Source organism: Xenopus laevis, chromosome 3L, assembly GCF_017654675.1.
Source record: "Xenopus laevis strain J_2021 chromosome 3L, Xenopus_laevis_v10.1, whole genome shotgun sequence".
NCBI lineage: Eukaryota > Metazoa > Chordata > Amphibia > Anura > Pipidae > Xenopus > Xenopus laevis.
The window spans coordinates 7,344,271-7,371,617 of NC_054375.1; the positions used below are offsets into that span (position 1 = coordinate 7,344,271).

Genomic DNA, 27,347 nt, shown 5'->3' on the forward strand with positions numbered 1-27,347 from the left:
GCTAAAAATCCAGTCGGATCACGGACCGCATCTGTTTGTTGATACAATCCCGTGATCCGACTGCCCGTACTCCTGCATTATGATCCAGTCGTTGGGCCCTCGGATCAGTCTGATATCGGCCACCTCTAGGCATAGGGCATATCGGGGAGAGATATCAGCTCGTTTGGCAACATCACCAAACAATCGGATCTCCCTGTGTATGGTCACCTTTAGGGAAAGTAAACACACAATGCCAGCACTAGATCTTATGGAGGTTGTCACTCTTAGAGCTGCACATTCGCTGTTGGAGACAAAAGGAACATGTACAAAGTTTTTGGCCTCTTTATTGGTTTGGAGCCTCACAACTGTGATCTTCTATCAACAAGTGAGTGAGAGCCACAGTAATAAGGACAGTGTGTAAATCCATTAATACACAATACCGTTAATAACCCTGCCTCACTATTTGACACATATCATCAAAGCAGTAAAGACGTCCCATTTTATGACACATGGGTCAAGTGGGTTTCAGAGGCAACATTCTACCTCAACGGGCAGGTTGTCTGCCCCTCCCCACTAGTGATATTCCCATCCATTGCATGTCCTCCAGAGAGCCCAACCTCCTGTAGGGGTTAAGTAATTTGTTGGCCAACAAAACAGTCTTTTAGGTGTAAGCACCACATCCATCCATTCCAGCGACTTCCTCACGTATCCACATACATGCCATTGATGAGATAGTCTACCTTGTTGTACTGGTACCGGCGTTGCACTTGGGAGACTTTGCGACCTACAAGGCCTATTACCACCAGTAGGAACACCACTCCAAAGAGCAGCGCTGCCACTAAGCCATATCTTTCCTCTAAGAAGAAGTTGTCAGTAGCCCCGTGAGTATCCAGCTTACTGGCTCTGTCACTTTGGGCATTGTGCTGGGTAAGATCAGGATGGTCTTCCTCAAAACTGGATTCAGGGTTGGCAAGATCAGAGGACTTTAAGGTAACTCTGTCTATGAGGGTTTTACTGGTGTGAACTCCAGGTTCAGGAAAGAGGGTAGTGGCCTTTGATCTTCTTTCAGGGAAAACTTTTGAAGGGGCAGAGTGCGTGGCCAGTACGGGGGTTCTGGTCTTATACAGAGACTTAGTATCTGGAATCTTTGTGCTATTAGTAAGATGAAGAGTTTTGAGGGCTTTTGTGGTTGTATGTTCTTCTGACAGACGAGAACCAACCCTAGAGGAACTTAAAGCATTTTTAACGTCTTTCTCAATAGGTGTCTGTTGACCATTGGCAGGTTTGTTATTATGAGAATTGCCTTGAGGTGCTTTGGTGATAAGCAGATGGTGGGAGGCTGAAGTAATAGATTTGAGGTTAGAGGGAGCTGTGGTGGAACGTTCCTCAAGGAACTTGGTGGGATGAAGAACCATGACATTATTGTCTGCTTGGCTGGACTTTTCATCTGCCCCAGAAGAAGGGACATTTTGAACCCCCACATCATGAGCACTGCCTGAAACGTTGTGGTGCAAGCTGGTATCGGGAGAGGAGAGACTGCTCCCATCAGTGGACGGGTCTTGATTTGACTCCATCAAATCCAGTTGCTTTTCAATATCCTTAGCCAAATCAATCATCTGGGAAGTAATGTGGCTCTGAACATTCTCTGGGTCCTTGTCTGTAGAACCCACCTGAATCTTGGTTTCTGAACCTTTGGAAAGGCCTTTTAAGTTAGACTCCTTGCTCTCTGATTCAGATTCCATGTCTGAAGAGCTTTTACGATGTGTTCTATTGTCTGGTATTGCAGAGGGTTTTTTCAGGTTGGGGGTCTGGGGTTTTGTACCTTCATAGCCAGAATCATTGGCTTCAGAGCTTAGAGAGTCCTTTGTAGGGTCTGAAATCTGCTTTTTATCACCCTGTGACTTTACATCAGTCTTTTTTGGTTTAGAACTTTGAGAGTCTTCTATAGAGTCCGATGGCTGGCTTCTATCAACCTGTGACTGTTTATTAGAGGCAAATTTCTTCTCTTCAGAGTTTTGAGAGTTCTCTGTAGGGTCTGATATCTGCTTTTGACCATGTGATTTTACACCGGATTGCCTGTCTTCAGAGCTTTTAGAGTCCACTATAGGATCAGTTGCCTTGCTTTTATCATCCTGTGGCTGCACATCAGAGTTTCTGGATTCAGAGCTGTGAGAGTTCTCTATAGGGTCTGGTAACTGGCTTGTATCTCCCAGTGTCTGTATATCGGAGTCCTCTGAATCAGACCTATGAGAGTGCTCTATAGGGTCTGGTATTGTGTGACCCTGAGACTGTACATCAGAGCCAATTTCTTTGGCTTTGGAGCTGTTAGGGTGCTTGTTTTGCTCTGCTCTATCCCTTGTATCATCTTGTGACTGAGCACTGAAAGCAGATTTTTCAGTTTCTGAGCTCTCAGCTTGTTCCTTGGGATCTGATATCTGGCTTTTATCACCGTGAGAGTGGAATCCATTGTCAGTTCCCTTGCTTGCAGACTTTTCTTCTTTGCTGTGATCACTGGAAACCGGCACCTGGATCACTGGTCCATCAGTGTGACTACCGGTACCTTTATTTTCTGCAAGAGAATGTCATACAATGATTATTACAGAGAAAATGTAAAAATAAATCTCTTCTGCTGTCACACTTCCCTTCATTGGTACATTTTTATTCCCAGAGCTATTACTTTTTAACAGAACTCCCCATCTTGGATCTTGTTAGGCCATATTTTGTGTGTCGGTGGCACTGCACATGCTCAGTGGGCTCTGGGCAGCTGTTGGAAAGCGAAGCTTAGGGGACATAGAAAATCATGGGGTTCTTCTGTAAGAAAAGCTGATGGGTTAAGTAATAATCAACTGTGATGTCAGGGGAACTGCTTTCTATGCTGTGATGTAATGTGAATCAGAATTATTTACTAATCTGCCTGGTATTGTTAATGTTCTATTGAATATATACTGTATATTGTGAGTGGGTCCATAAGCTCCAGCAGCTCAGAGCATGTGCAGTGAATCAGCAGAAAAGCAGATGGGAGGATACTGGGGCATCTTGAGTTGGTACAGAACTTCACAGGGGGGATAAGCAGAAAAATAGTACGAAGGAAACCAGCGCCTCCCAACATTCCTTGCACTGAAATGGTGCACTAACCTGGCAACATCCAGATGCTCATGACTCCCTTAGACCTTTTCAAGGGACAGGATTCCGGTGTCGGGCAGTGAAATAAGTAACAGTTTAGATGTTTTTGGATCTTACGAGTGTCAAAAATATAGAGGTTGCAATCTTTGTGACCTGGATAAAAGAAAAATACTGTCAAGACTTTTTCTAAGGGTATCCTAACCATAAAACTATGGCAGCATAGGTATCCCCTGTACTAAGCACAATTCAGCAGGATCAGTCCCCAAAGTTTGCTCATAGTCTGTACAGAGAGATCCCATAAAACTATGGCAGCATAGGTATTCCCCTGTACTAAGCACAATTCAGCAGGATCAGTCCCCAAAGTTTGCTCATAGTCTGTACAGAGAGATCCCATAAAACTATGGCAGCATAGGTATTCCCCTGTACTAAGCACAATTCAGCAGGAACAGTCCCCTAAGTTTGCTCATAGTCTGTACAGAGAGAGCCCATAAAACTATGGCAGCATAGGTATTCCCTGTACTAAGCACAATTCAGCAGGAACAGTCCCCTAAGTTTGCTCATAGTCTGTACAGAGAGATCCCATAAAACTATGGCAGCATAGGTATTCCCCTGTACAGGGGCGCTCCACCAATGAGGCGAGTTGAGACACTCGCCTCAGGCGGCAGCGCCCCCCTGGTTGCCAGGGGCGGCAAAAATGCCGCTCCTGGTAACTAAGAGCCGAATTTCCGGTTTTCAAACCGGAAATTCGGCTCTTCTAGCGCAGAGAGCGATATTGCGCTCTCTGCACGAATCGTCGCGGACCGCCCCTGCCCTCTCCGGCGCTATAAAGGTTAGTGCCGGGAGGAGGGAAGGGGGCGGCGAAAGAAGGCCGCCTCAGGCGGCATTATAGCAAGAATCGCCCCTGCCCCTGTACTAAGCACAATTCAGCAGGAACAGTCCCTAAGTTTGTTCATAGTCTGTACAGAGAGCTCCCATAAAACTATGGCAGCATAGGTATTCCCCTGTACTAAGCACAATTCAGCAGGAACAGCCCCTAAGTTTGTTCATAGTCTGTACAGAGAGATCCCATAAAACTATGGCAGCATAGGTATTCCCTGTACTATGCACAATTGAGCAGGAACAGCCCCCTAAGTTTGCTCATAGTCTGAACAGAGAGATCCCATAAAACTATGGCAGCATAGGTATTCCCCGTACTAAGCACAATTAAGCAGGAACAGTCCCTAAGTTTGTTCATGGTCTGTACAGAGAGATCCCATAAAACTATGGCAGCATAGGTATTCCCTGTACTAAGCACAATTAAGCAGGAACAGCCCCTAAGTTTGCTCATAGTGTGTACAAAGACTGGTAAAACAAATGATATGCAATAATTGTGTTAATCTGTTTTTTGGTGACCAGGATAGCGCAACAGGTGGATCAATGTATCTAATGAGGGTAAATGTGGACATGTTCAACCTTGGGAGAATCGCAGACTATATGGGGACATTACTAATAAGGCAAAGACGTGTTTTATTTGATAACAGGGAGGAACGCAAAAATTTATCTGCGCTGAACACTTATTGTATGCTAAGGTACAAAGCAAATATAGGGTGAGGTGATCCACTTGTGCTCTTACTGGTTGACATACATATTAAAGGGAAAGTAAAATATAATCCTCAGTTCATCATTATAACAATATTATCATATTTAATAAAATCCCCACAGATTTGCTTCTCCAATGCTCTAGAATGACACAATGTCATGGGGCAGAGGCAAAGGAGACCCTGTGCCCAGCACTGGCTGTAAACCAATCAGAGTGCATAGCCAAGCACAGCACCCTTACACCCTCTATGTACAGGGTTTCTCTTGCGTCAGTGCACTCCTGAGTGTTTCTACTGTACTAGGAATAATGCAATGTAATGACAGGGGTGTTTTTCTGGGGTAAATACATGGCTAGCTGAAGCTCAGCATTTTTGAAAACGCCTAGGTGTACGTTTTGTTGTCCTCCATAATGCACTACTCATGGTACTGTGTAATGGCACAATCTGATTGGTCAGGGCTTTGATTTGGGGGTAAATGGATAACAAATTGAAGCTCAACACCGTTGAAATGTACATGTTTTGTTGCAGTTGGCTATACTCTATGGAATGTTGATATTGGATCGGTCATACAGAATGACCAGCCACTGTGGGAACGGCAGATATTCGTGTAGGCATTCTATGTTTGCACAAATAAATGGGTGCCTTAAATAATGTACCCAAGCCAGTACTTTTTTCTCGTCGACGGTCCCCGAGACATTTAATTGATTTTGATCATACTATGTACCAACAATAAAGAACATCGATAGTTAAGGCTTTTGGGTACCTTAAGTTCCCCTTTAATTAATAAATGTGATACAGTATAAATGTATTCAGCCTAGGTTGTTACCGTAAGTTCCCCTTTAATTAATATGATACAGTATAAATGTATTGGGCCTAAGTTGGTTCCTTAAGTTCCCCTTTAAATAAATATGATACAGTATACATGTATCCGGCCTAGGTTGGTTCCTTAAGTTCCCCTTTAATTAAAAAATATGATACAGTATAAATGTATCCGGCCTAGGTTGGTTCCTTAAGTTCCCCTTTAATTAATAAATATGATACAGTATAAATGTATCCTGCCTAGGTTGGTTCCTTAAGTTCCTCTTTAATTAAAAAATATGATACAGTATAAATGTATCCTGCCTAGGTTGGTTCCTTAAGTTCCCCTTTAATTAATAAATATGATACAATATAAATGTACCCTGCCTAGGTTGGTTCCTTAAGTTCCCCTTTAATTAATAAATATGATACAGTATAAATGTATCCTGCCTAGGTTGGTTCCTTAAGTTCCCCTTTAATTAATAAATATGATACAGTATAAATGTATCCGGCCTAGGTTGGTTCCTTAAGTTCCCCTTTAATTAATAAATATGATACAGTATAAATGTATCCTGCCTAGGTTGGTTCCTTAAGTTCCCCTTTAATTAATAAATATGATACAATATAAATGTACCCTGCCTAGGTTGGTTCCTTAAGTTCCCCTTTAATTAATAAATATGATACAGTATAAATGTATCCGGCCTAGGTTGGTTCCTTAAGTTCCCCTTTAATTAATTAATATGATACAGTATAAATGTATCCGGCCTAGGTTGGTTCCTTAAGTTCCCCTTTAATTAATAAATATGATACAGTATAAATGTATTGGGCCTGGGTGAATCAATCTAATTCAGTTATTAGTGGACGCATTGCATCTTTATATAGGGATAGATCTATATGACTAGATATCCACTAGTTTAAATACAGTTTGGGAAGAGAAGTGAAGATTACGGCAGGAAGATAGTACCAGTTACCTGCGATTTTATGTTGTGCACAGCATGCGGCTGCACATTGTTCCGGGTCGGCGGTGTAGAGCGGGTCGGTGCTACTCACAGTCTGTAACACTTCCCTATTGATGGCTATTGTCATGTCTGGTATTGGCCTGGAGAGGCAGCTCTGAGCTCCACACGGAGTCATGAAGGGGAGAGTCACAAACACAATGTAGGGCAATAAGGTCCAACAGGGGTCCATGATGTTCCAAGCAAGTAGGGGGCAACCAACGTTAAATCAGACTGTTCAGCCCAGTATCACTGTGTGTCTTCAACTGTCGTCCCAGTATGTCTGAGATGATAAAACAAGGAATATAATCATTTAAAGGAGAAGTAAACGGCAAAAAGAAATATATGCCCCTAATATTTTTGATAGTATTTTGCTGCAGTCCTGTATGTTTGTACTTTAACCCAATACCCTCTTCTAGGGCAGGGCTTGTTGAACTTTACAAATACCCCCCCCCCCGAAGGGCCAGTGTTTGCTCATTGCCCCTATAGCTCATAGCTGCGTCACACAGATACGACAACATTAGTGTATCAGGCATAGTTGCAGGAATATCTAGGGCAGAATTTTAGGGGGTTATTTACTAAAATTTGTCTCATATTTTATTAAAAAAAAAGCCATGACCAAACTCCCATGCACGATTTTATCTTATGTATTAATAAAGTAACTCGATTTATTCGGATTGTGGAAAAACTCAAAAGTTCACTCGATTTATTTGCATTTTTGCCCGAAAACCCCAAAAAAGCCGTATCTTCTGCCGAAAACCCACAATAACTTCAATTTCATATAGGTATAATAAATCTCAAAAAGATTTAGTTTTTTGAGTTTTCTGGTGGAAAAACTAAAATTTTTCGAGTTTTTACCATTCGGATTTTAATTTAAAAAAAACCCCCCTAAGTGTTTGCTTTTTCCCAAATTGCTGACATTTTTCAGGATTTTTTTTCCTGCATCACTTCAAATTTTTGTCCGAAAACCCCCAAAAAGTCGGATTTTCTGCCAAAAACCCACAAAGACAAGTTCAAATTGAGGTAGGTGCCTCTCCCATTGACTTATACAGGACCTCGACAGGTCTGAGATGGCCGAATTTTGGATTCGGGCACTTTGCAACGTCGGGGTATAATAAATCTCAAAAAATTCAAGGTTTTTTTTTTCTCTAAAAATTCAAGTTTTCCAGTGGAAAAACTAACATTTTCGATTTTTTACCATTTGGACTTAAATAAATAACCCCTTAAGTGTTTACTTTTTCCCAAATTGCTGACATTTTTCAGGATTTCTTTTCCTGCACCACTCATTGAGGAGAAAAGTCAGATTTTCTGCCGAAAACCCACAAAGACCCCGACAACTTCAAATTAAGATAGGCGCCTCTCCCATTGACTTATACAGGACCTCGACAGGTCTGAGATGGCACATTTTTGGATTTCGGCTTTTTGCAGCATCGGGGTATAAGAAATCTCAAGTTTTTTTTTTTAGCCTCTAAAAATTCACTTTTCTTTAATAAATAACCCGCTAAGTGTTTGCCCTGAATATGAGCCTGATTGACCTTCAAGGTGCAGTTTCCAGTGTATCTAGGAGGGCAAATAAACTGTAATTTAACCCCCCTCCCCCCAAATTAACCGTTAGACTGGACCCCTCCGGAGAGGGGGTAGAAGTGCCCAATCTAGAGGTTCATTTGGCGGTTCACTTACTGTTCCTGAGTCGAAGCCTCGTCTGATTTATTTCCCCTTAACAAATAAAGTTGCCTGGCAGGATAGTTTCCCATGTGAATAATATCACAGACTTTCCCTTTATAGCCCCATATTATACTCACAGCCCATACACCTTCTTTCTTCCCCGTGTCTCACAGATTCCTGTCCCTGGCCCATCGGCTACTCATGGCCCCACTACTAATGACTCCACTCTGCAGGATTCCAATAGCCCAAACATCTCTGATCTGAAAGAGAAACCCAGGATGTTACAGCAGGAAATCCCATGGGTTACTCATTAGATATCCCTAATAGGGATGTAGCGAACGTCGGAAAAAAAGTTCGCGAACATATTCGCGAACTTGCGCAAAAATGCGAGCGGTTCGCGAACGGTTCGCGAACCCCATAGACTTCAATGGGAAGGCGAACTTTAACATCTAGAAAAGACATTTCTGGCCAGAAAAATTATTTTAAAGTTGTTTAAAGGGTGCAACGACCTGGACAGTGGCATGCCAGAGGGGGATCAAGGGCAAAAATGTATCTGAAAAATCTGCCTGTGTGTGCTTGGAAGAGATAGTGTAGGGGGAGAGCTGTTAGTGATTTCAGGGACAGATGATAGTAAGTTTGCTGGCTAGTAATCTGCTTGATACTGCTCTGTATTGGAGGGACAGAAGTCTGCAGGGATTTGAGGGACATTTTAGCTTAGGTAGCTTTGCTGGCTAGTAATCTACTGTTCTCTTTAAACAACTGCCATACGTTGACCTTGTAGGCATTGTTTGCCCAGTTTTTTTGGTTGCAGCCACTGAAGCACAGTTGCCAGAAAAAATATGCCACATAAATGCTGAAAATAGTCATTTTTTGCCATATACGTTGAGTCAACGTATGGCAAAAAATGACTATTTTCAGCATTTATATGGCATATTTTTTCTGGCCTCTGTGCTTCAGTGGCTGTGGCCAAAAAAACTGGGCAAACAATGCCTACAAGGTCAACGTCGTTGACCTTGTAGGCATTGTTTGCCCAGTTTTTTTGGCCACAGCCACTGAAGCACAGAGGCCAGAAAAAATATGCCATATAAATGCTGAAAATAGTCATTTTTTTGGTCGCAGCCACTGAAGCACAGTTGCCAGAAAAATTATGCCATATAAATGCTGAAAATATAAATTTTTTTGGTTGCAGCCACTGAAGCACAGAGGCCAGAAAAATTATGCCATATAAATGCAGAAAATATGCATTTTTTTGGTCGCAGCCACTGAAGCACAGTTGACAGAAAAATTATGCCATATAAATGCTGAAAATATAAATTTTTTTGGTTGCAGCCACTGAAGCACAGAGGCCAGAAAAATTATGCCATATAAATGCAGAAAATATGCATTTTTTTGGTCGCAGCCACTGAAGCACAGTTGCCAGAAAAATTATGCCATATAAATGCTGAAAATAGTAATTTTTTTGGTTGCAGCCACTGAAGCACAGAGGCCAGAAAAATTATGCCATATAAATGCAGAAAATATGCATTTTTTTGGTCGCAGCCACTGAAGCACAGTTGACAGAAAAATTATGCCATATAAATGCTGAAAATATAAATTTTTTTGGTTGCAGCCACTGAAGCACAGAGGCCAGAAAAATTATGTCATATAAATGCAGAAAATAGGCATTTTTTTGGTCGCAGCCACTGAAGCACAGAGGCCAGAAAAAATTAAACCAGTAGGGTTTGCACCCTAGTTTGTAACGGTGGCGGAGGGAGGAGGAGGACGCTAAAGGACAGCTGTGTGTGGAGTCATGAGGCTTGAAGAGAAGGACAGCTGCATAGAAGTCAGAACAAGTCTTCCGGCGTGCAGTAACCCTCTGAGATCCACCCCTCATTCATTTTAATAAAGGTCAGGTAATCGACACTTTTGTGACCTAGGCGAGTTCTCTTCTCAGTTACAATCCCTCCTGCTGCACTGAAGGTCCTTTCTGAGAGCACACTTGAGGCTGGGCAAGACAAGAGGTTCATGGCAAATTGTGACAGCTCTGGCCACAGATCAAGCCTGCGCACCAGTAGTCCAGGGGTTCATCGCTCCTCAGAGTGTCGATATCTGCAGTTAATGCCAGGTAGTCCGCTACCTGCCGGTCGAGGCGTTCTTTGAGGGTGGATCCAGAAGGGTTGTGGCGCTGCCTTGGACAGAAAAACATTTGCATGTCTGACGTTACAGACTGGCCAAAGGGCTTTGTCCTTGCAGGTGTGCTCGTGGCAGGATTACTGGCACCTCTGCCCCTGGAATGTTGATGAGTTCCTGAAGTGACATCACCCTTAAAAGCATTGTACAACATGTTTTGCAGGCTGGTTTGTAAATGCCGCATCTTTTCGGACTTGTGGTATGTTGGTAACATTTCTGACACTTTATGCTTGTACCGAGGGTCTAGTAGCGTTGCGACCCAGTACAGGTCCTTCTCCTTAAGCCTCTTGATACGGGGGTCCTTCAACAGGCATGACAGCATGAAAGACCCCATTCTCACAAGGTTGGATGCAGAGCTATCCATCTCCGCTTCCTCATTATCAAGGACTGCATCATCCACGGTCTCCTCCCCCCAGCCACGTACAAGACCAGGGGTCCCCAAAAGGTCACCACTAGCCCCCTGGGAAGCCTGCTCCTGTTGGTCCTCCTCCTCCTCCTCCACAAAGCCACCTTCCTCCTCTGACTCCACTTCTGGCACCTCTCCCTGCGTTGCAGCAGGTGCCTGGGTTCGTTCTGGTGATTCCGACCAGAAATCGTGCGCTTCCAGCTCCTCGTCACGCTGGTCTACAGCCTCATCTGTCACTCGTCGCACGGCACGCTCCAGGAAGAAAGCGAAGGGTATTAGGTCGCTGATGGTGCCTTCGGTGCGACTGACCATATTTGTCACCTCTTCAAAAGGTCGCATGAGCCTGCAGGCATCGCGCATAAGCACCCAGTAACGGGGGAAAAAAATCCCCAGCTGTGCAGATCCAGTCCTACCACCCAGTTCAAAAAGGTACTCGTTGACGGCCCTTTGTTGTTGCAGCAGACGTTCCAACATAAGGAGCGTTGAATTCCAGCGAGTCTGGCTGTCAGAAATCAAACGCCTGACTGGCATGTTGTAGCGCTGCTGAATGTCAGCAAGGCGTGCCATGGCTGTGTAGGAACGTCTGAAATGGGCCGACACCTTTCTGGACTGGGTGAGAACGTCCTGGAATCCTGGGTACTTGGAGACAAAACGTTGGACTATTAAATTTAACACATGTGCCATGCAGGGCACATGTGTTTAAATTGCCTAGTCTCAACGCTGCCAACAGATTGCTTCCATTGTCACACACCACTTTTCCGATCTGCAGTTGGTGTGGGGTCAGCCACCGATCGGCCTGTGACTGCAGAGATGACAGGAGTACAGATCCGGTATGGTTTTTGCTTTCCAGGCACGTCATCCCCAAGACAGCGTGACAACGGCGTACCTGGCACGTCGAATAGCCTAGGGGGAGCTGGGGGTGCACAGGTGTGGAGGAGGAGAAGGAGGACCCAGCAGCAGAGTAAGAAGAAGAAGAAGACGAGGTAGAGAGCGATGGAGGAGTAGAGGTGGTGGCAGAACCGCGTGCAATCCGTGGCGGTGACACCAACTCCACTGTTGTTGTTGAGCTACCCATTCCCTGCTTCCCAGCCATTACCAAGTTCACCCAGTGGGCAGTGTAGGTGACATACCTGCCCTGACCATGCTTGGAGGACCATGCGTCAGTAGTCATATGGACCTTTGGCCCAACACTAAGTGACAGAGATGCGGTAACTTGGCTCTGCACATGTTGGTACAGGTGTGGTATTCCCTTTTTAGAAAAAAAATTGCGGCTGGGTACCTTCCACTGCGGTGTCCCAATTGCTACAAATTTGCGGAAGGCCTCAGAGTCCACCAGCTGGTATGGTAAAAGCTGGCGGGCTAAGAGTGCAGACAAGCCAGCTGTCAGACGCCGGGCAAGGGGGTGACAGTCAGACATTGGCTTCTTACGCTCAAACATGGCCTTCACAGAAACTTGGCTGGTGGCAGATGACTGGGAATGGGAACAGGTGGTCAAGGTGGAAGGCGGAGTGGAGGGTGGTTCAGACGGGTCAAGGAGAGCAGAGGTAGAGCAGTAAGATGCTGGACCAGAAGGAGTGTGGCTTTTAGTTTGCCTGTTGCCTTTGAGGTGTTGCTCCCAAAGTGCTTTGTGCTTGCCGCTCATGTGCCTTCGCATAGAAGTTGTACCTATGTGGCTGTTGGGCTTACCAAGGCTCAGTTTCTGACTGCACTCATTGCAAATTACAATGCTTTTGTCAGAGGCACACACATTAAAAAAATCCCACACTGCTGACTTTTTGGAAGTGTGCGATCTGGCGGTAACAGTAGAAGTTGGCGGAGTTGGCGGTATTGGCGGCAATGGCGGGTGCGTTGGCCGGCTGAACACAGGTGCCGATACATGTTGTTGCCCTACTGATCCCTGCGGGCTGTCCTCCCTGCTTCTTCTAAGTCTTATTCTCCTACTGCCTCTCTGACTCTCCGTCTCTCCATCTGAACTACCCTCCTCTTGCTCTCTTCTACTAGGCACCCACAAAACATCAATCTCCTCATCATCATTCTCCTCAGATGCATCAATTTCTTCTGACACATCACAGAAGGAAGCAGCAGCGGGGACCTCCTCCTCATCACTCATTATGTCCATCTCTATCGTGTTCTCTGCCAGAATTAAATCTGGTGTAAGGTCCTCATCTCCTTCATCTTCTTCTGGCAATAATGGTTGCGCATTACTCAGTTCAAGAAACTCATGGGAAAATAACTCCTCTGACCCCAGTGAAGAAGGGGCACCGGTGGTGGAGGAAGTGTTACGTGGGGTGGCCATAGCAGTGGAGGATGAGGAGGATGTTGTGGTAAAGTTAGAAACGGTAGAGGATGGGGTGTGCTGTGTAAGCCAGTCAACTACCTCTTCAGCATTTTGGGAGTTCAGGGTCATTGGCTTTTTAAAACTGGGCAATTTGCTAGGGCCACAGGATTGCATAGCAGCACGGCCCCTAGCACGGCCTCTGCGTGGCGGCCTGCCTTTGCCTGGCATTATTTTTAAAAAAACAACAACAACAACAACAACAAAAACTCAGTTGGTTTTTCTGGAAACGATAATACACACAGCTAGATGGCGGGTTGAAGAAAACACTGTGCAAATAATGCCTACAAAGTCAACGTATACACTACTACAGCGGTGGATACGGATTACGTAAAATATATGAATGCTGCTTGAAAAAAAGTAACTCAAGTGGTTTTTCTAGAGACGATAATATTATCAATATTTAGACAAAATGTGAACAAGGTCACACAGCTCGATGGCGGGTTGAAGAAAACAGTGTGAAAATAATGCCTACAAGGTCAACGTATACACTACTACAGCGGTGGATACGGATTACGTAAAATATATGAATGCTGCTTGAAAAAAAGTAACTCAAGTGGTTTTTCTAGAGACGATAATATTATCAATATTTAGACAAAATGTGAACAAGCTCACACAGCTCGATGGCGGGTTGAAGAAAACACTGTGCAAATAATGCCTACAAGGTCAACGTATACACTACTACAGCGGTGGATACGGATTACGTAAATATATGAATGCTGCTTGAAAAAAAGTAACTCAAGTGGTTTTTCTAGAGACGATAATATTATCAATATTTAGACAAAATGTGAACAAGCTCACACAGCTCGATGGCGGGTTGAAGAAAACACTGTGCAAATAATGCCTACAAGGTCAACGTATACACTACTACAGCGGTGGATACGGATTACGTAAAATATATGAATGCTGCTTGAAAAAAAGTAACTCAAGTGGTTTTTCTAGAGACGATAATATTATCAATATTTAGACAAAATGTGAACAAGGTCACACAGCTCGATGGCGGGTTGAAGAAAACAGTGTGCAAATAATGCCTACAAGGTCAACGTATACACTACTACAGCGGTGGATACGGATTAAGTAAAATATATTATGGCTGCTTGAAAAAAGTGACTCCGGTGTTTTTTCTGGAGACGGTAATATTATGGATATTTAGACAGAATGTGAACAAGGTCACACAGCTCGATGGCGGGTTGAAGAAAACAGTGTGCAAATAATGCCTACAAGGCCAACGTATACACTACTACAGCGGTGGATACGGATTACGTAAAATATATGAATGCTGCTTGAAAAAAGTGACTCCGGTGTTTTTTCTGGAGACGGTAATATTATGGATATTTAGACAGAATGTGAACAAGGTCACACAGCTCGATGGCGGGTTGAAGAAAACAGTGTGCAAATAATGCCTACAAGGCCAACGTATACACTACTACAGCGGTGGATACGGATTACGTAAAATATATGAATGCTGCTTGAAAAAAGTGACTCCGTGTTTTTTCTGGAGACGGTAATATTATGGATATTTAGACAGAATGTGAACAAGGTCACACAGCTCGATGGCGGGTTGAAGAAAACAGTGTGCAAATAATGCCTACAAGGCCAACGTATACACTACTACAGCGGTGGATACGGATTACGTAAAATATATGAATGCTGCTTGAAAAAAGTGACTCCGGTGTTTTTTCTGGAGACGGTAATATTATGGATATTTAGACAGAATGTGAACAAGGTCACACAGCTCGATGGCGGGTTGAAGAAAACAGTGTGCAAATAATGCCTACAAGGCCAACGTATACACTACTACAGCGGTGGATACGGATTACGTAAAATATATGATGGCTGCTTGAAAAAAGTGACTCCGGTGTTTTTTCTGGAGACGGTAATATTATGGATATTTAGACAGAATGGGAACAAGGTCACACAGCTCGATGGCGGGTTGAAGAAAACAGTGTGCAAATAATGCCTACAAGGCCAACGTATACACTACTACAGCGGTGGATACGGATTACGTAAAATATATTATGGCTGCTTGAAAAAAGTGACTCCGGTGTTTTTTCTGGAGACGGTAATATTATGGATATTTAGACAGAATGTGAACAAGGTCACACAGCTCGATGGCGGGTTGAAGAAAACAGTGTGCAAATAATGCCTACAAGGCCAACGTATACACTACTACAGCGGTGGATACGGATTACGTAAAATATATTTATGGCTGCTTGAAAAAAGTGACTCCGGTGTTTTTTCTGGAGACGGTAATATTATGGATATTTAGACAGAATGTGAACAAGGTCACACAGCTCGATGGCGGGTTGAAGAAAACAGTGTGCAAATAATGCCTACAGGGCAAATAATACCTAAAGGTCAACTTATACACTACTACAGCGGTAGTAAAATAAAAAAAAGTAAAATAAAAAAAAATGAATATTAAAAAAAAAAAATTAAAGTTGGTGCTGCTGAACTACTAGGAGCAGCAGATTAGCACACCAGTCCCACTCCCCAACACTGCTAGACTAATAGCACTGGGCTCTTATAGTAGTAGTAGTAGTAGTAGTAGTAAAACAACAAAAAAATAAATAAAAGCAGTCCTTACAAGGACTACTGTTATTGCAGCAGTCAGCAGATGAGATCAGAAGCAGGACAGCTGCCCACTGCAGCTACATACAGAGCACTGCAGTAGAAGGTAGATTACTAGCCAGCAAAGCTACCTAAGCTTAAATGTCCCTCAAACCCCTGCAGACTTCTGTCCCTCCAATAACAGAGCAGTATCAAAACGATTACTAGCCAGCAAACTTTCAACTGTCCCTGAAATCACTAACAGGCAGCAGCTCTCTCCCTACACTATCTCTTCAGCACACACAGGCAGAGTGAAAAAACGCTGCAGGGCTTCGGTTTTTATAGGGAAGGGGAGTGGTCCAGGGGAGAGCTTCCTGATTGGCTGCCATGTACCTGCTGGTCTGGGGTGAGAGGGCAAAAAAAAGCGCCAACAATGGCGAACCCAAAATGGCGAACGTCGCGCGACGTTCGCGAACTTCCGGCGAGCGCGACCACCCGATGTTCGCGCGAACAAGTTCGCCGGCGAACAGTTCGCGACATCTCTAATCCCTAATATCCTGACCAGGAGCAGATAAGTACTGAGTTACTGATATCATCATCATTTATTTATATTGCGCTATCAAGATACGCAGTGCTTTACAATTAGAAAAAGTTTCAGTAAAAAAAAAAAAAATAACTACCAATAAGAATGTTCGTTTTTGTTTTTTCTGAAATGCAGAAATACTTGTTTTGCCGCAATCCACCCACGAAACAGGTGATTCCTCCTGACCTGAATTTCCTATCCCAAGGTCAGTGTAGGCTGCGAGAGACACAAACCATAGATAAAGCTTTTTGTGTCCCATTTAAAGTAACTTTAACCGAATAAGCACGAAAACAGCACCTTATGCACTGCTGAAAATATGTCATAAACTGTGCCTGGCTCTCCACCCCTTTATGGCAGCTGAGATTCTAGCTATCTGTATAACAGAGCATTCTGTCCCAGTGGCTGCACAGATCCTATCTGATCCCCATTGGAAGCAGCAGTCCTGTCCTGCTTTATGGCAGCTGAGATTCTAGCTATCTGTATAACAGAGCATTCTGTCCCAGTGGCTGCACAGATCCTATCTGATCCCCATTGTAAGCAGCAGTCCTGCCCTGCTTTATGGCAGCTGAGATTCTAGCTATCTGTATAACAGAACATTCTGTCCCAGTGGCTGCACAGTTCCTATCTGATCCCCATTGTAAGCAGCAGTCCTGTCCTGCTTTATGGCAGCTGAGATTCTAGCTATCTGTATAACAGAACATTCTGTCCCAGTGGCTGCACAGATCCTATCTGATCACCATTGTAAGCAGCAGTCCTGTCCTGCTTTATGGCAGCTGAGAGCTGCCTCTTTCCCTCTAAAAAAAAAAAAAAAAGAGACTACAACCCCCACAATGCATTGCACTCTGCTGGGCTTTTGTAGCTGGAACTCTCTCATGAACCTGAAAGACAACCCCCTATTTTGATATGTTAATAATAACAGACAGACACTGGGTTTATTTGGGGTCCGGAATGACACTGAATCAATCAAGAGGAACCAAACAGGATTTTTTTTGGGGGGGGGGGGCGGGGTTGTAGTAAGGGGCAATGGAGAAAAACCCATGTAAGATTTGTTGGGGAGTAAGAATGAAGGAGATAATGGCTGGTGGTAGGAAACAGCAAAAAATAAATGGGGCATTAAAAGTATTGTTCTGGTGTAGGTTTGGGGGGTTGAGGCTGTATGTGGGTATTGTTGCAGTTTGTGCAGGTTCTGATCTGTTTTCAGGGGCCAGGAGATGGCTACGTTCATAAAAGACAAATTGGATATGTTATGGTGTTTGAATCTTAAGTACAGTTAGCTAGTGAAGGATTCTGGGAGTTGTAGTAGATGGGTAATGCAGACAGTTCTCTAGACGTGCCTCAATTTCATTCCCTATGGCTGACACCATAGCTCTTTTTAGGGGTGACTGCAGAGAGACCTGCGCAGAGTAGGGCAAGATGGAGGCAGAAGCACCTTCTGTTGGTGCTGCCCAACCTGTGGTCCTACAGTAGCTTTTTTAAACAGTAGCTTTTTTAAACAGAACTCCCAGCACCTGCCAGGCATTGTATGAAGCAGTTAGGGATGCACCCCCCTCTAATCTTCATAACCTCCTGCTGATCTGATCATTATCCCATTATAATGAATGCCAATGCAGGCCACCAGGAGAGGTCCTCACCATGACACCATTTTTAAATCTGCCTTATACTGGGAAGGGTTAACTTTCCCTTTACACCTCCACAATATCACTTGTCCCTCACCTTCCCCCGCACCCAGACCCAATTTCTCTGTGACCCTTCCCCTCCGGCACTTCTAAAAGCTTATTCTGTCCCTTTCTTGTTTTCTTGCTGAAGGTTTTCAAAGGAAATCGACTTGAAAAAGAACAAAGAATCAGGAAAGACTTGAATGTTGGGTTTTTGGAAGATCTTCTGGGGAAACCAAAGCCACCCCTGAGAACAGACAAACATGGGTGCTGTCACCTGACATTATGATTTAATGGAGATAAGGAGACACAAAGGGGTGGTTTTGGCTTTAAGTTCACTTTTAGTATGTTATAGAATGGCTAATTCTAAGCAACTTTTCAATTGGCCTTCATTGTTTTCCTTTTTATACTTTTTGAATTATTTGCACCGACCCCATCTAAAAGTAAGGCTACATATGTTTTATTATTGCTACTTTTTATTACTCATCTATCTATTCAGGCCTCTCCTATTTCAGTCTCTTAAATCAAGGTATGGTTGCTAGGGTAAATTGGACCTTAGCAAACTGGAGAGCTGCTGAATAAAAAGCTAAATAACTCAAAAACCACAAATAATAAAAAAAATGAAAACCCAATTGCAAATTGTCTCAGAATATCCCTCTCTACGTCATACTAAAATTTCATTTAAATGTGAGCATCCCCTTTAAGGCACACAGGCTGAAAAGCAGCAGGTGTTGATGCAGAACAGCAAGTGCGGATTTGGGTGCGTCAGCAAATGCACCAACACTTTTAAATTAAAAAAAACATTTGCACAAACATGCTGTAAGTGAATGTGAGGTGTCAGGGAATTTTCTTTTCAGAAGCTGTGGTAGCTGCCATACTGGTTCCTAAAAGGTTCCCGAGTTCACTTCTTACACCCACTGAGTAATTGGAAGACAATAGTTGTAGTACAAACACGACAACAACTCACTAAGTAGGACAACTTCTAGGAGGAAGGATTTTGACATATTCGGGTAGTACAAGTACAATTGAGCCTTTAGGGTAGGGGCACACTGGGCGATTCAGGGAGATTTAGTTGCCTGGCAACTAATCGCCTCGTCTTTGCAGCGACCAATCTCCCCGAATGCCTTCCCTCTCTCTTGCGCTGGCTAATGAAAATTGCCTGAGCTAAAGCACACGCGCCGATTCGTTTTCCGAAGTCAACTGAAGTTTCCTTGTAAAACGAATCGCCGAGTGTGCTTTAGCGCAGGCGATATTTCATTTTAGCCAGCGGCCAGTGTGCCCTTACCCTTAGAGTGATACAGACACAGTAAGTGTCATTTTCAAAAACAATTCCTGACATTAATCTATCCCTTTAACACTGGTCTTCTCAACCCTAAAGGTGGCCATACACGGGCCGATAAAAGCTGCCGACAGACCAAGTCGGCAGCTTATTGGCCCGTGTATGGGGGCCCCCGACGGGCTTCCCCGATCGAGATCTGGCCGAAAGTCAGCCAGATCTCGATCGGATGGGACAGAAAATCCCGTCGGATCGCGGCCGCATCTGTTCGTTGATGCGGTCCCGCGATCCGACCGCCCGTTTGGCGAACGCTAGGATCCGATCGTTGGGCCATAGGGCCCACGATCGGATCAGCCCGATATTGCCCACCTCAAGGTGGGCATATCGGAGGGAGATCCGCTCGTTTGGCGACATCGCCAAACGAGCGGATCTATCCGTGAATGGCCACCTTTACAGTTTAGGTAACTTACTTGCGTCAGACCCAGACATCTCTTTAGTCGCGGCTGATTGTACAGAGACGTCTAGATTATGGGGCCAAACCATCAGATCAGAATGATTTGTCTCACTTAATTAAGTGCATACATGCACAGATAAAATCATACAAAACAAGCTGTAGTACAATGATCTGTATGTGTATGCACATACAGATGCTGATCGATATCTATATATATATATATAATACATACTGGTCAGTCCAGAGATTGTGCAGGTTAGAAAATTTTATCTGCTTAAGTACAATGTTACACAGTAAGTGCATGGTGTGTGGGGAGGATGAGGAGCAGCATCTCTTTACTTCCGGCTGTTCCAATTGTTTCTTCACTTTGCACGATCGGAACAATAGGAAGGTGTTCACATTGTGTGTGGCCCCATGTATGCTCTAAATCCACTCTGGGAAGGGACTGTGGGATAACAGGTATAGTAGGGAGAGATGGTGCCTATAGTAACAGTGGATAATAGTCTCTGGGAAGGGAGTGTGACTGTGGGATAGCAGGTATAGTAGGGAGAGATGGTGCCTATAGTAACAGTGGATAATAGTCTCTGGGAAGCTAGTGTGACTGTGGGATAGCAGGTATAGTAGGGAGAGATGGTGTCTATAGTAACAGTGGATAATAGTCTCTGGGAAGGGAGTGTGACTGTGGGATAGCAGGTATAGTAGGGAGTGATGGTGCCTATAGTAACAGTGGGATAATAGTCTCTGGGAAGGGAGTGTGACTGTGGGATAGCAGGTATAGTAGGGAGAGATGGTGTCCTATAGTAACAGTGGATAATAGTCTCTGGGAAGGGAGTGTGACTGTTGGGATAGCAGGTATAGTAGGGAGAGATGGTGCCTATAGTAACAGTGGGATAATAGTCTCTGGGAAGGGAGTGTGACTGTGGGATAGCAGGTATAGTAGGGAGAGATGGTGCCTATAGTAACAGTGGGATAATAGTCTCTGGGAAGGGAGTGTGACTGTGGGATAGCAGGTATAGTAGGGAGAGATGGTGCCTATAGTAACAGTGGGATAATAGTCTCTGGGAAGGGAGTGTGACTGTGGGATAGCAGGTATAGTAGGGAGAGATGGAGTCTATAGTAACAGTGGATAATAGTCTCTGGGAAGGGAGTGTGACTGTGGGATAGCAGTATAGTAGGAGAGATGGTGCCTATAGTAAACAGTGGGATAATAGTCCTCTGGGAAGGGAGTGTGACTGTGGGATAGCAGGTATAGTAGGGAGAGATGGTGTCTATAGTAAACAGTGGATAATAGTCTCTGGGAAGGGAGTGTGACTGTGGGATAGCAGGTATAGTAGGGGAGAGATGGTGCTATAGTAACAGTGGATAATAGTCTCTGGGAAGGGAGTGTGACTGTGGATAGCAGGTATAGTAGGGAGAGATGGTGCCTATAGTAACAGTGGATAATAGTCTCTGGGAAGGGAGTGTGACTGTGGGATAGCAAGGTATAGTAGGGAGAGATGGTGCCTATATAACAAGTGGATAATAGTCCTCTGGAAGGGAGTGTGACTGTGGGATAGCAGGTATAGTGGGAGAGATGGTGCCTATAGTAACAGTGGATAATAGTGCTCATGGGAAGGGGAGTGTGGACTGTGGGATAGCAGGTATAGCTAGTGCGGAGAGATGGTGCCTATAGTAACAGTGGATAATAGTCTCTGGGAAGGGAGTGTGACTGTGGGATAGCAGGTATAGTAGGGAGAGATGGTGCCTATAGTAACAGTGGATAATAGTCTCTGGGAAGGGAGTGTGACTGTGGGATAGCAGGTATAGTAGGGAGAGATGGTGCCTATAGTAACAGTGGATAATAGTCTCTTGGGAAGGGAGTGTGACTGTGGGATAGCAGGTATAGTAGGGAGAGATGGTGCCTATAGTAACAGTGGATAATAGTCTCTGGGAAGGGAGTGTGACTGTGGGATAGCAGGTATAGTAGGGAGAGATGGTGCCTATAGTAACAGTGGATAATAGTCTCTGGGAAGGGAGTGTGACTGTGGGATAGCAGGTATAGTAGGGAGAGATGGTGCCTATAGTAACAGTGGATAATAGTCTCTGGGAAGGGAGTGTGACTGTGGGATAGCAGGTATAGTAGGGAGAGATGGTGCCTATAGTAACAGTGGATAATAGTCTCTGGGAAGGGAGTGTGACTGTGGGATAGCAGGTATAGTAGGGAGAGATGGTGCCTATAGTAACAGTGGATAATAGTCTCTGGGAAGGGAGTGTGACTGTGGGATAGCAGGTATAGTAGGGAGAGATGGTTTCTATAGTAACAGTGGATAATAGTCTCTGGGAAGGGAGTGTGACTGTGGGATAGCAGGTATAGTAGGGAGAGATGGTCTATAGTAACAGTGGATAATAGTCTCTGGGAAAGGGTGAGGTGACTGTGGGATAGCAGGTATAGTAGAGGAGAGATGGTGCCTAGTAAAACAGTGAGATTAATAGTCTCTGGGAAGGGAGTGTGACTGTGGGATAGCAGGTATAGTAGGGAGAGATGGTGCCTATAGTAACAGTGGTATAAATAGTCTCTGGGAGGGAGTGTGACTTGGGATAGCAGGTATAGTAGGGAGAGAGTGGTGTCTATAGTAACAGTGGATAATAGTCTCTGGGAAGCGAGTGTGACTGTGGGATAGCAGGTATAGTAGGGAGAGATGGTGCCTATAGTAACAGTGGATAATAGTCTCTGGGAAGGGGAGTGTGGCTGTGGGATAGCAGGTATAGTAGGGAGAGATGGTGCCTATAGTAACAGTGGATAATAGTCTCTGGGAAGGGAGTGTGACTGTGGGATAGCAGGTATAGTAGGGAGAGATGGTGCCTATAGTAACAGTGGATAATAGTCTCTGGGAAGGGAGTGTGACTGTGGGATAGCAGGTATAGTAGGGAGAGATGGTGCCTATAGTAACAGTGGATAATAGTCTCTGGGAAGGGAGTGTGACTGTGGGATAGCAGGTATAGTAGGGAGAGATGGTGCCTATAGTAACAGTGGTATAATAGTCTCTGGGAAGGGAGTGTGACTGTGGGATAGCAGGTATAGTAGGGAGAGATGGTGTCTATAGTAACAGTGGATAATAGTCTCTGGGAAGCGAGTGTGACTGTGGGATAGCAGGTATAGTAGGGAGAGATGGTGCCTATAGTAACAGTGGATAATAGTCTCTGGGAAGGGAGTGTGGCTGTGGGATAGCAGGTATAGTAGGGAGAGATGGTGCCTATAGTAACAGTGGATAATAGTCTCTGGGAAGGGAGTGTGACTGTGGGATAGCAGGTATAGTAGGGAGAGATGGTGCCTATAGTAACAGTGGATAATAGTCTCTGGGAAGGGGAGTGTGACTGTAGGATAGCAGGTATAGTAGGGAGAGATGGTGCCTATAGTAACAGTGGATAATAGTCTCTGGGAAGGGAGTGTGACTGTGGGATAGCAGGTATAGTAGGGAGAGATGGTGCCTATAGTAACAGTGGGATAATAGTCTCTGGGAAGGGAGTGTGACTGTAGGATAGCAGGTATAGTAGGGAGAGATGGTGCCTATAGTAACAGTGGATAATAGTCTCTGGGAAGGGAGTGTGACTGTGGGATAGCAGGTATAGTAGGGAGAGATGGTGCCTATAGTAACAGTGGATAATAGTCTCTGGGAAGGGAGTGTGACTGTAGGATAGCAGGTATAGTAGGGAGAGATGGTGCCTATAGTAACAGTGGGATAATAGTCTCTGGCAAGGGAGTGTGACTGTGGGATAGCAGGTATAATAAGGAAGTAATAGGAAACACTGATGATGTTTACATGTATTATGCAATGAAATAAGTCCCAGCTTGTATGGTTCTCCTAGTGACAAATAAAATGCAGTTAAAAGAAAGTCACATTGTCAGACTTCAGCACAAAACATAAGATCAAACAAGAGCCGTCTTATTATCTTAAATTAATGGAGCCTGACATATTATTTGTGACAGCCCTCAGCCCACTGCCAGAGAAAACACAGAGAGCGACACAAATGTCATTTTTGCAGGAAGACAAAGAGATGATATAATGGAATCAATGACAATTCCCAATTAAACATTCGCAGAATAATAACCAATGACAAGCCTGTACGTCTGCCTCACAGAAATCTCTAGTCTGTCTGTCTGTCAGTTCCTTTGCTCTCTGCTCCATTATGTGTTCCAGACTGTGCACCTCTCCTCTCCACCTTTATAAAGCTTCCATTTATTTACAGGAGCTGAACTCTATTCACTATTTCTTTAGCAAATCACATTAAAGTTTGGGAAAGAAAAGCTGGACTTGAGAATTTTGCATAATATATAAAAACATGCCCATGTTCCATTCTGCACCCCATCCGTCTCCTTTTCATACTATCCACAAGTTCCATTTATTGGATTGGATATCTGGATTTAGTGCATTAAAGAGAATCACGTTGACTCACCCTCGGGTAACCCATTTTCTAGGTCACTGCTAACGGGGGACAAACCCTGACGTGCCAAACTGACTGACACAAGGAAGTGAAAGCTGCTTTATGTAGGTCAGGATTTCAGATGCATTGCAGAGTCTATACCTCATTCTCTAGCAAAGAAAAGCAACTTGGGTTACCTTTTAATAAAAGTATTTGCTGATTACAGGGGGGCAATTGTCTTTGTCCATATATCAAAGGGAATGCGTCAAGAATCAAATTATATTTGCACATTTTGTGTATTTAAGTATCAGGTATTAACCAGGGCACCCTTGTTCTTACAAAGTCAACACCTACAGTAAAGTCACCAGTGACCTAAAGCCAACCGACAGTCAGCAATGTCACCGTCAGCCAAGGCCCTGGCACAGCAGGAATATATCATATAATCTTGCTACAAAATGCACAGTTCTCTAAGTAAACAGCACTTAATCCTGCCCTGCCACACACCTCTATACTAGGGTGCAGAATACTCCTTCCCTGATACTCACACCCCTGTACCTTGGCACATACCAATCACTCCCGCCCCCCTGCAGTATGGCACATACCACTCACTCCTGCCCTTCCAGTACGGCACATACTACTTACTCCTGCCCTGCAGTATGGCACATACCACTCACTCCTGCCCCCTCCAGTATGGCACATACCACTCACTCCTGCCCCCTCCAGTATGGCACAGACCACTCACACCTGCCCCCTCCAGTATGGCACATACTACTTACTCCTGCCCTGCAGTATTGTACATACCACTCACTCCTGCTCCCCTCCAGTATGGCACAGACCACTCACTCCTGCCCTGCAGTATGGCACATACCACTCACTACTGCCCCCTCCAGTATGGCATATACTACTTACTCCTGCCCTGCAGTATGGCACATACCACTCACTCCTGCCCCCTCCAGTATGGCACATACTACTTACTCCTGCCCTGCAGTATGGTACATACCACTCACTCCTGCCCCCCTCTAGTATGGCACAGACCACTCACTCCTGCCCCCCTCCTGCCCTGCCACCCAGCAGTATGGCACATCTTTAAACCTTTTCCAGCTTAGAGCTATATGTGGTGTTTATACAAATGGCCTGTAGATGTCACTGTGCCCAGACTTATATTGTGCATACTTCCTGACAGCTTCAGCAAGTGAAAGTTACTGTTGTGTAATGGCTGCATGAGAGCCTGCTAATAAAGCACTGTTATACTCTACTCATCCTCGGCTACCCAAAACATAACAATCTACACTTCTAAATTAAATCCTTCTGTCCTTTCTTGTTACAAGCTTATTCCATGTAGGGGGTGCAGGTGCCTTACCGAATAGCCTATTTACAGCTCCTTGGTAACCAGCCCAGAATCCCAGATCCATTTCAGGACACCTACAATTCTACCCCAATTGTTATCCTCCTGCCTGTGGGGCTCATGGGGTAACAGGCAGAGGTGCAGTGGTACTCATTGGCAGCCATATTGAAAGAAACTGTAATTTTAAGCAGCTTTCCGATTTACCTTCATCAAAAAATGTCCAATAGTTTTATAGTTTTCTGAAGTATTTGCAACTGAAAGCAGTATTTGTGTGTAGTATCTGCATAGGTGCTTCTGAGTTCTTAAACAATGTAGCAGAAATCAACTCTCTTCCACGTCTGTTAATCAGTTGGCTTCTGCTACATTGTCTAAAGAAGTCAGAACCACCTGTGGAGACAATATAAAGAGCCAGGCAAATGCCAATTTGGCCCATTTATTGAAGCAGCCCTGATTAGGAAAGGTGGCGTGAAAAAGCCAATGGCTATGGATGAGTGCTGTTGAGGAGATCGTTGCCATCTGTAAACAATTTGCCAGCCCAGCCAGAATGAATTATACTTGATATTGATGTCATTAATTAACTTAATTAATTTAATTAAGAATGAAATGTACCAGAGAGAGAATTGTTTCCTACAAAGTGGTAACCCTGATGCTAATGTTTATTTTTAACTTGTAAGGGTCCTGGCGCCAGTGTTTTTGAAAAAAAAAACTTTAATGGGGGACCCAAAAAATGTTATATCGTGCACTGGGGGGCCCACCGGTGGACGATATAACAGTTTTTGGAGAAAAACTTTCTCCTAATTCAGTTCCAGTTTTTCCCAAAGATTTCGATAGAGTTTACATATTAACATTACATAATAAGGGTTTCTCGTTAAACTACATCTGACTCTATGGGAGAATCCAGAGAAAAAGCTTTTCTGGTTCAGAAGAAAAGGCTCAAATAATTCCAGATACTGAGTTTCTGGACAACAGATCTCCAACCTGTAGGTCTTGATAGGGATAAGGTGAGGCAGAAACTACAATAGTCAATAAGCAGAGTAAGTGGGGTAAGTAAGTGCCGGGCAAGTAGGGTATGTTCTCTCATGCAGCAATTTAGTATTTTTATGTTTCGTCAGTATAATTTGAGAAGGAAAAAAATGGCCATTATTAACATTGCTAACCTGGAAAAGTTTCCTGAGGATTCCTTGTCTCGCCTGCTTCATGTGCTGCCTCTCCTGCATATCAGAAGGTTGTACTGAGCAAGACCAGTAGCCCCACCCCTGGCTCAGTTCGCTGTTTGGGAGGGGGAGAAAGAGATCTCAATGGTAGGAGGGCCCCCAGCATACGGAAATGTATTTGCTACAAGTTTGCATTATAAAACAAAGGCACACCACCGGCTAGAAATATACACTGAACTGAGGAGGGCCTGCAGGGTTATTACCTGGTATCCCATCGAGCAGGGTAATCCATCAAGAGAATTGTGACATCACTCTTTTATTATAAGATATAGATATATATATTCAAAATCATTTCCCAGACTTACCAATTAAAAGGACGGAGGGTTAAATTTAAATGTCTGATTCAGGAGATGATTTTGTTTTTGTGTAGAAATACAGAAGAGACAGAGCCAGTCTGACTGGTAGACTCAAGCAACCTGATGACATGAGCAGTTTTGTACCCGGAAGCAATACCTGATCAGCTGAGTGTTGGGCACCCCATTGAAATGCATGGAAACGAAGGCTTTTCTAACTGGTTTTGGAAAACAAAGCCAAGATCTGAAAATCCTCAGACTGAAGTGACTTTGTGACACCAAGTTGGCATCAGGTTATAATCTGAAAAATGAAGGGACTTTCACACTATTAATGGAGAGTTATACAGGGAACTCTGAGTATCACTCATGTATTATAAGGGATAATGTACCCCCTACTGTAAATGATAAGGATATTAGAAGTCACTGAGGGGTTGTGCTGTGACCATATAAAGGCACAAGGCTGCAGGCTGAGTTATACAGGGAACTCTGAGTATCACTCATGTATTATAAGGGAGAATGTACCCCCTAC

General features: G+C 44.2%; 1 protein-coding gene across 3 annotated transcripts; it reads right to left on the reverse strand.

The window, feature by feature from the left end:
* Window positions 1-307: 307 nt before the first annotated feature.
* On the reverse strand, window positions 308-26,627 carry LOC108704378 (MANSC domain-containing protein 1). Of its 3 annotated transcripts, XM_018240886.2 has the most exons (5): window positions 26,469-26,627; window positions 8,275-8,397; window positions 6,449-6,755; window positions 3,115-3,255; window positions 308-2,548 (listed from the first exon to the last, which is right to left on the reverse strand). In XM_018240886.2, the coding sequence occupies exons 3-5, from the start codon at window positions 6,663-6,665 to the stop codon at window positions 681-683; spliced, it is 2,226 nt and encodes a 741-aa protein (XP_018096375.1). In that variant the 5' UTR covers window positions 6,666-6,755; window positions 8,275-8,397; window positions 26,469-26,627; the 3' UTR covers window positions 308-680. The 3 variants fall into 3 exon arrangements, with proteins under 3 accessions (XP_018096375.1, XP_018096376.1, XP_041441845.1); XM_018240887.2 differs by lacking the exon at window positions 8,275-8,397 and having other exon boundaries at window positions 26,469-26,623; XM_041585911.1 differs by lacking the exons at window positions 6,449-6,755; window positions 8,275-8,397 and having other exon boundaries at window positions 26,469-26,619.
* Window positions 26,628-27,347: the final 720 nt, after the last annotated feature.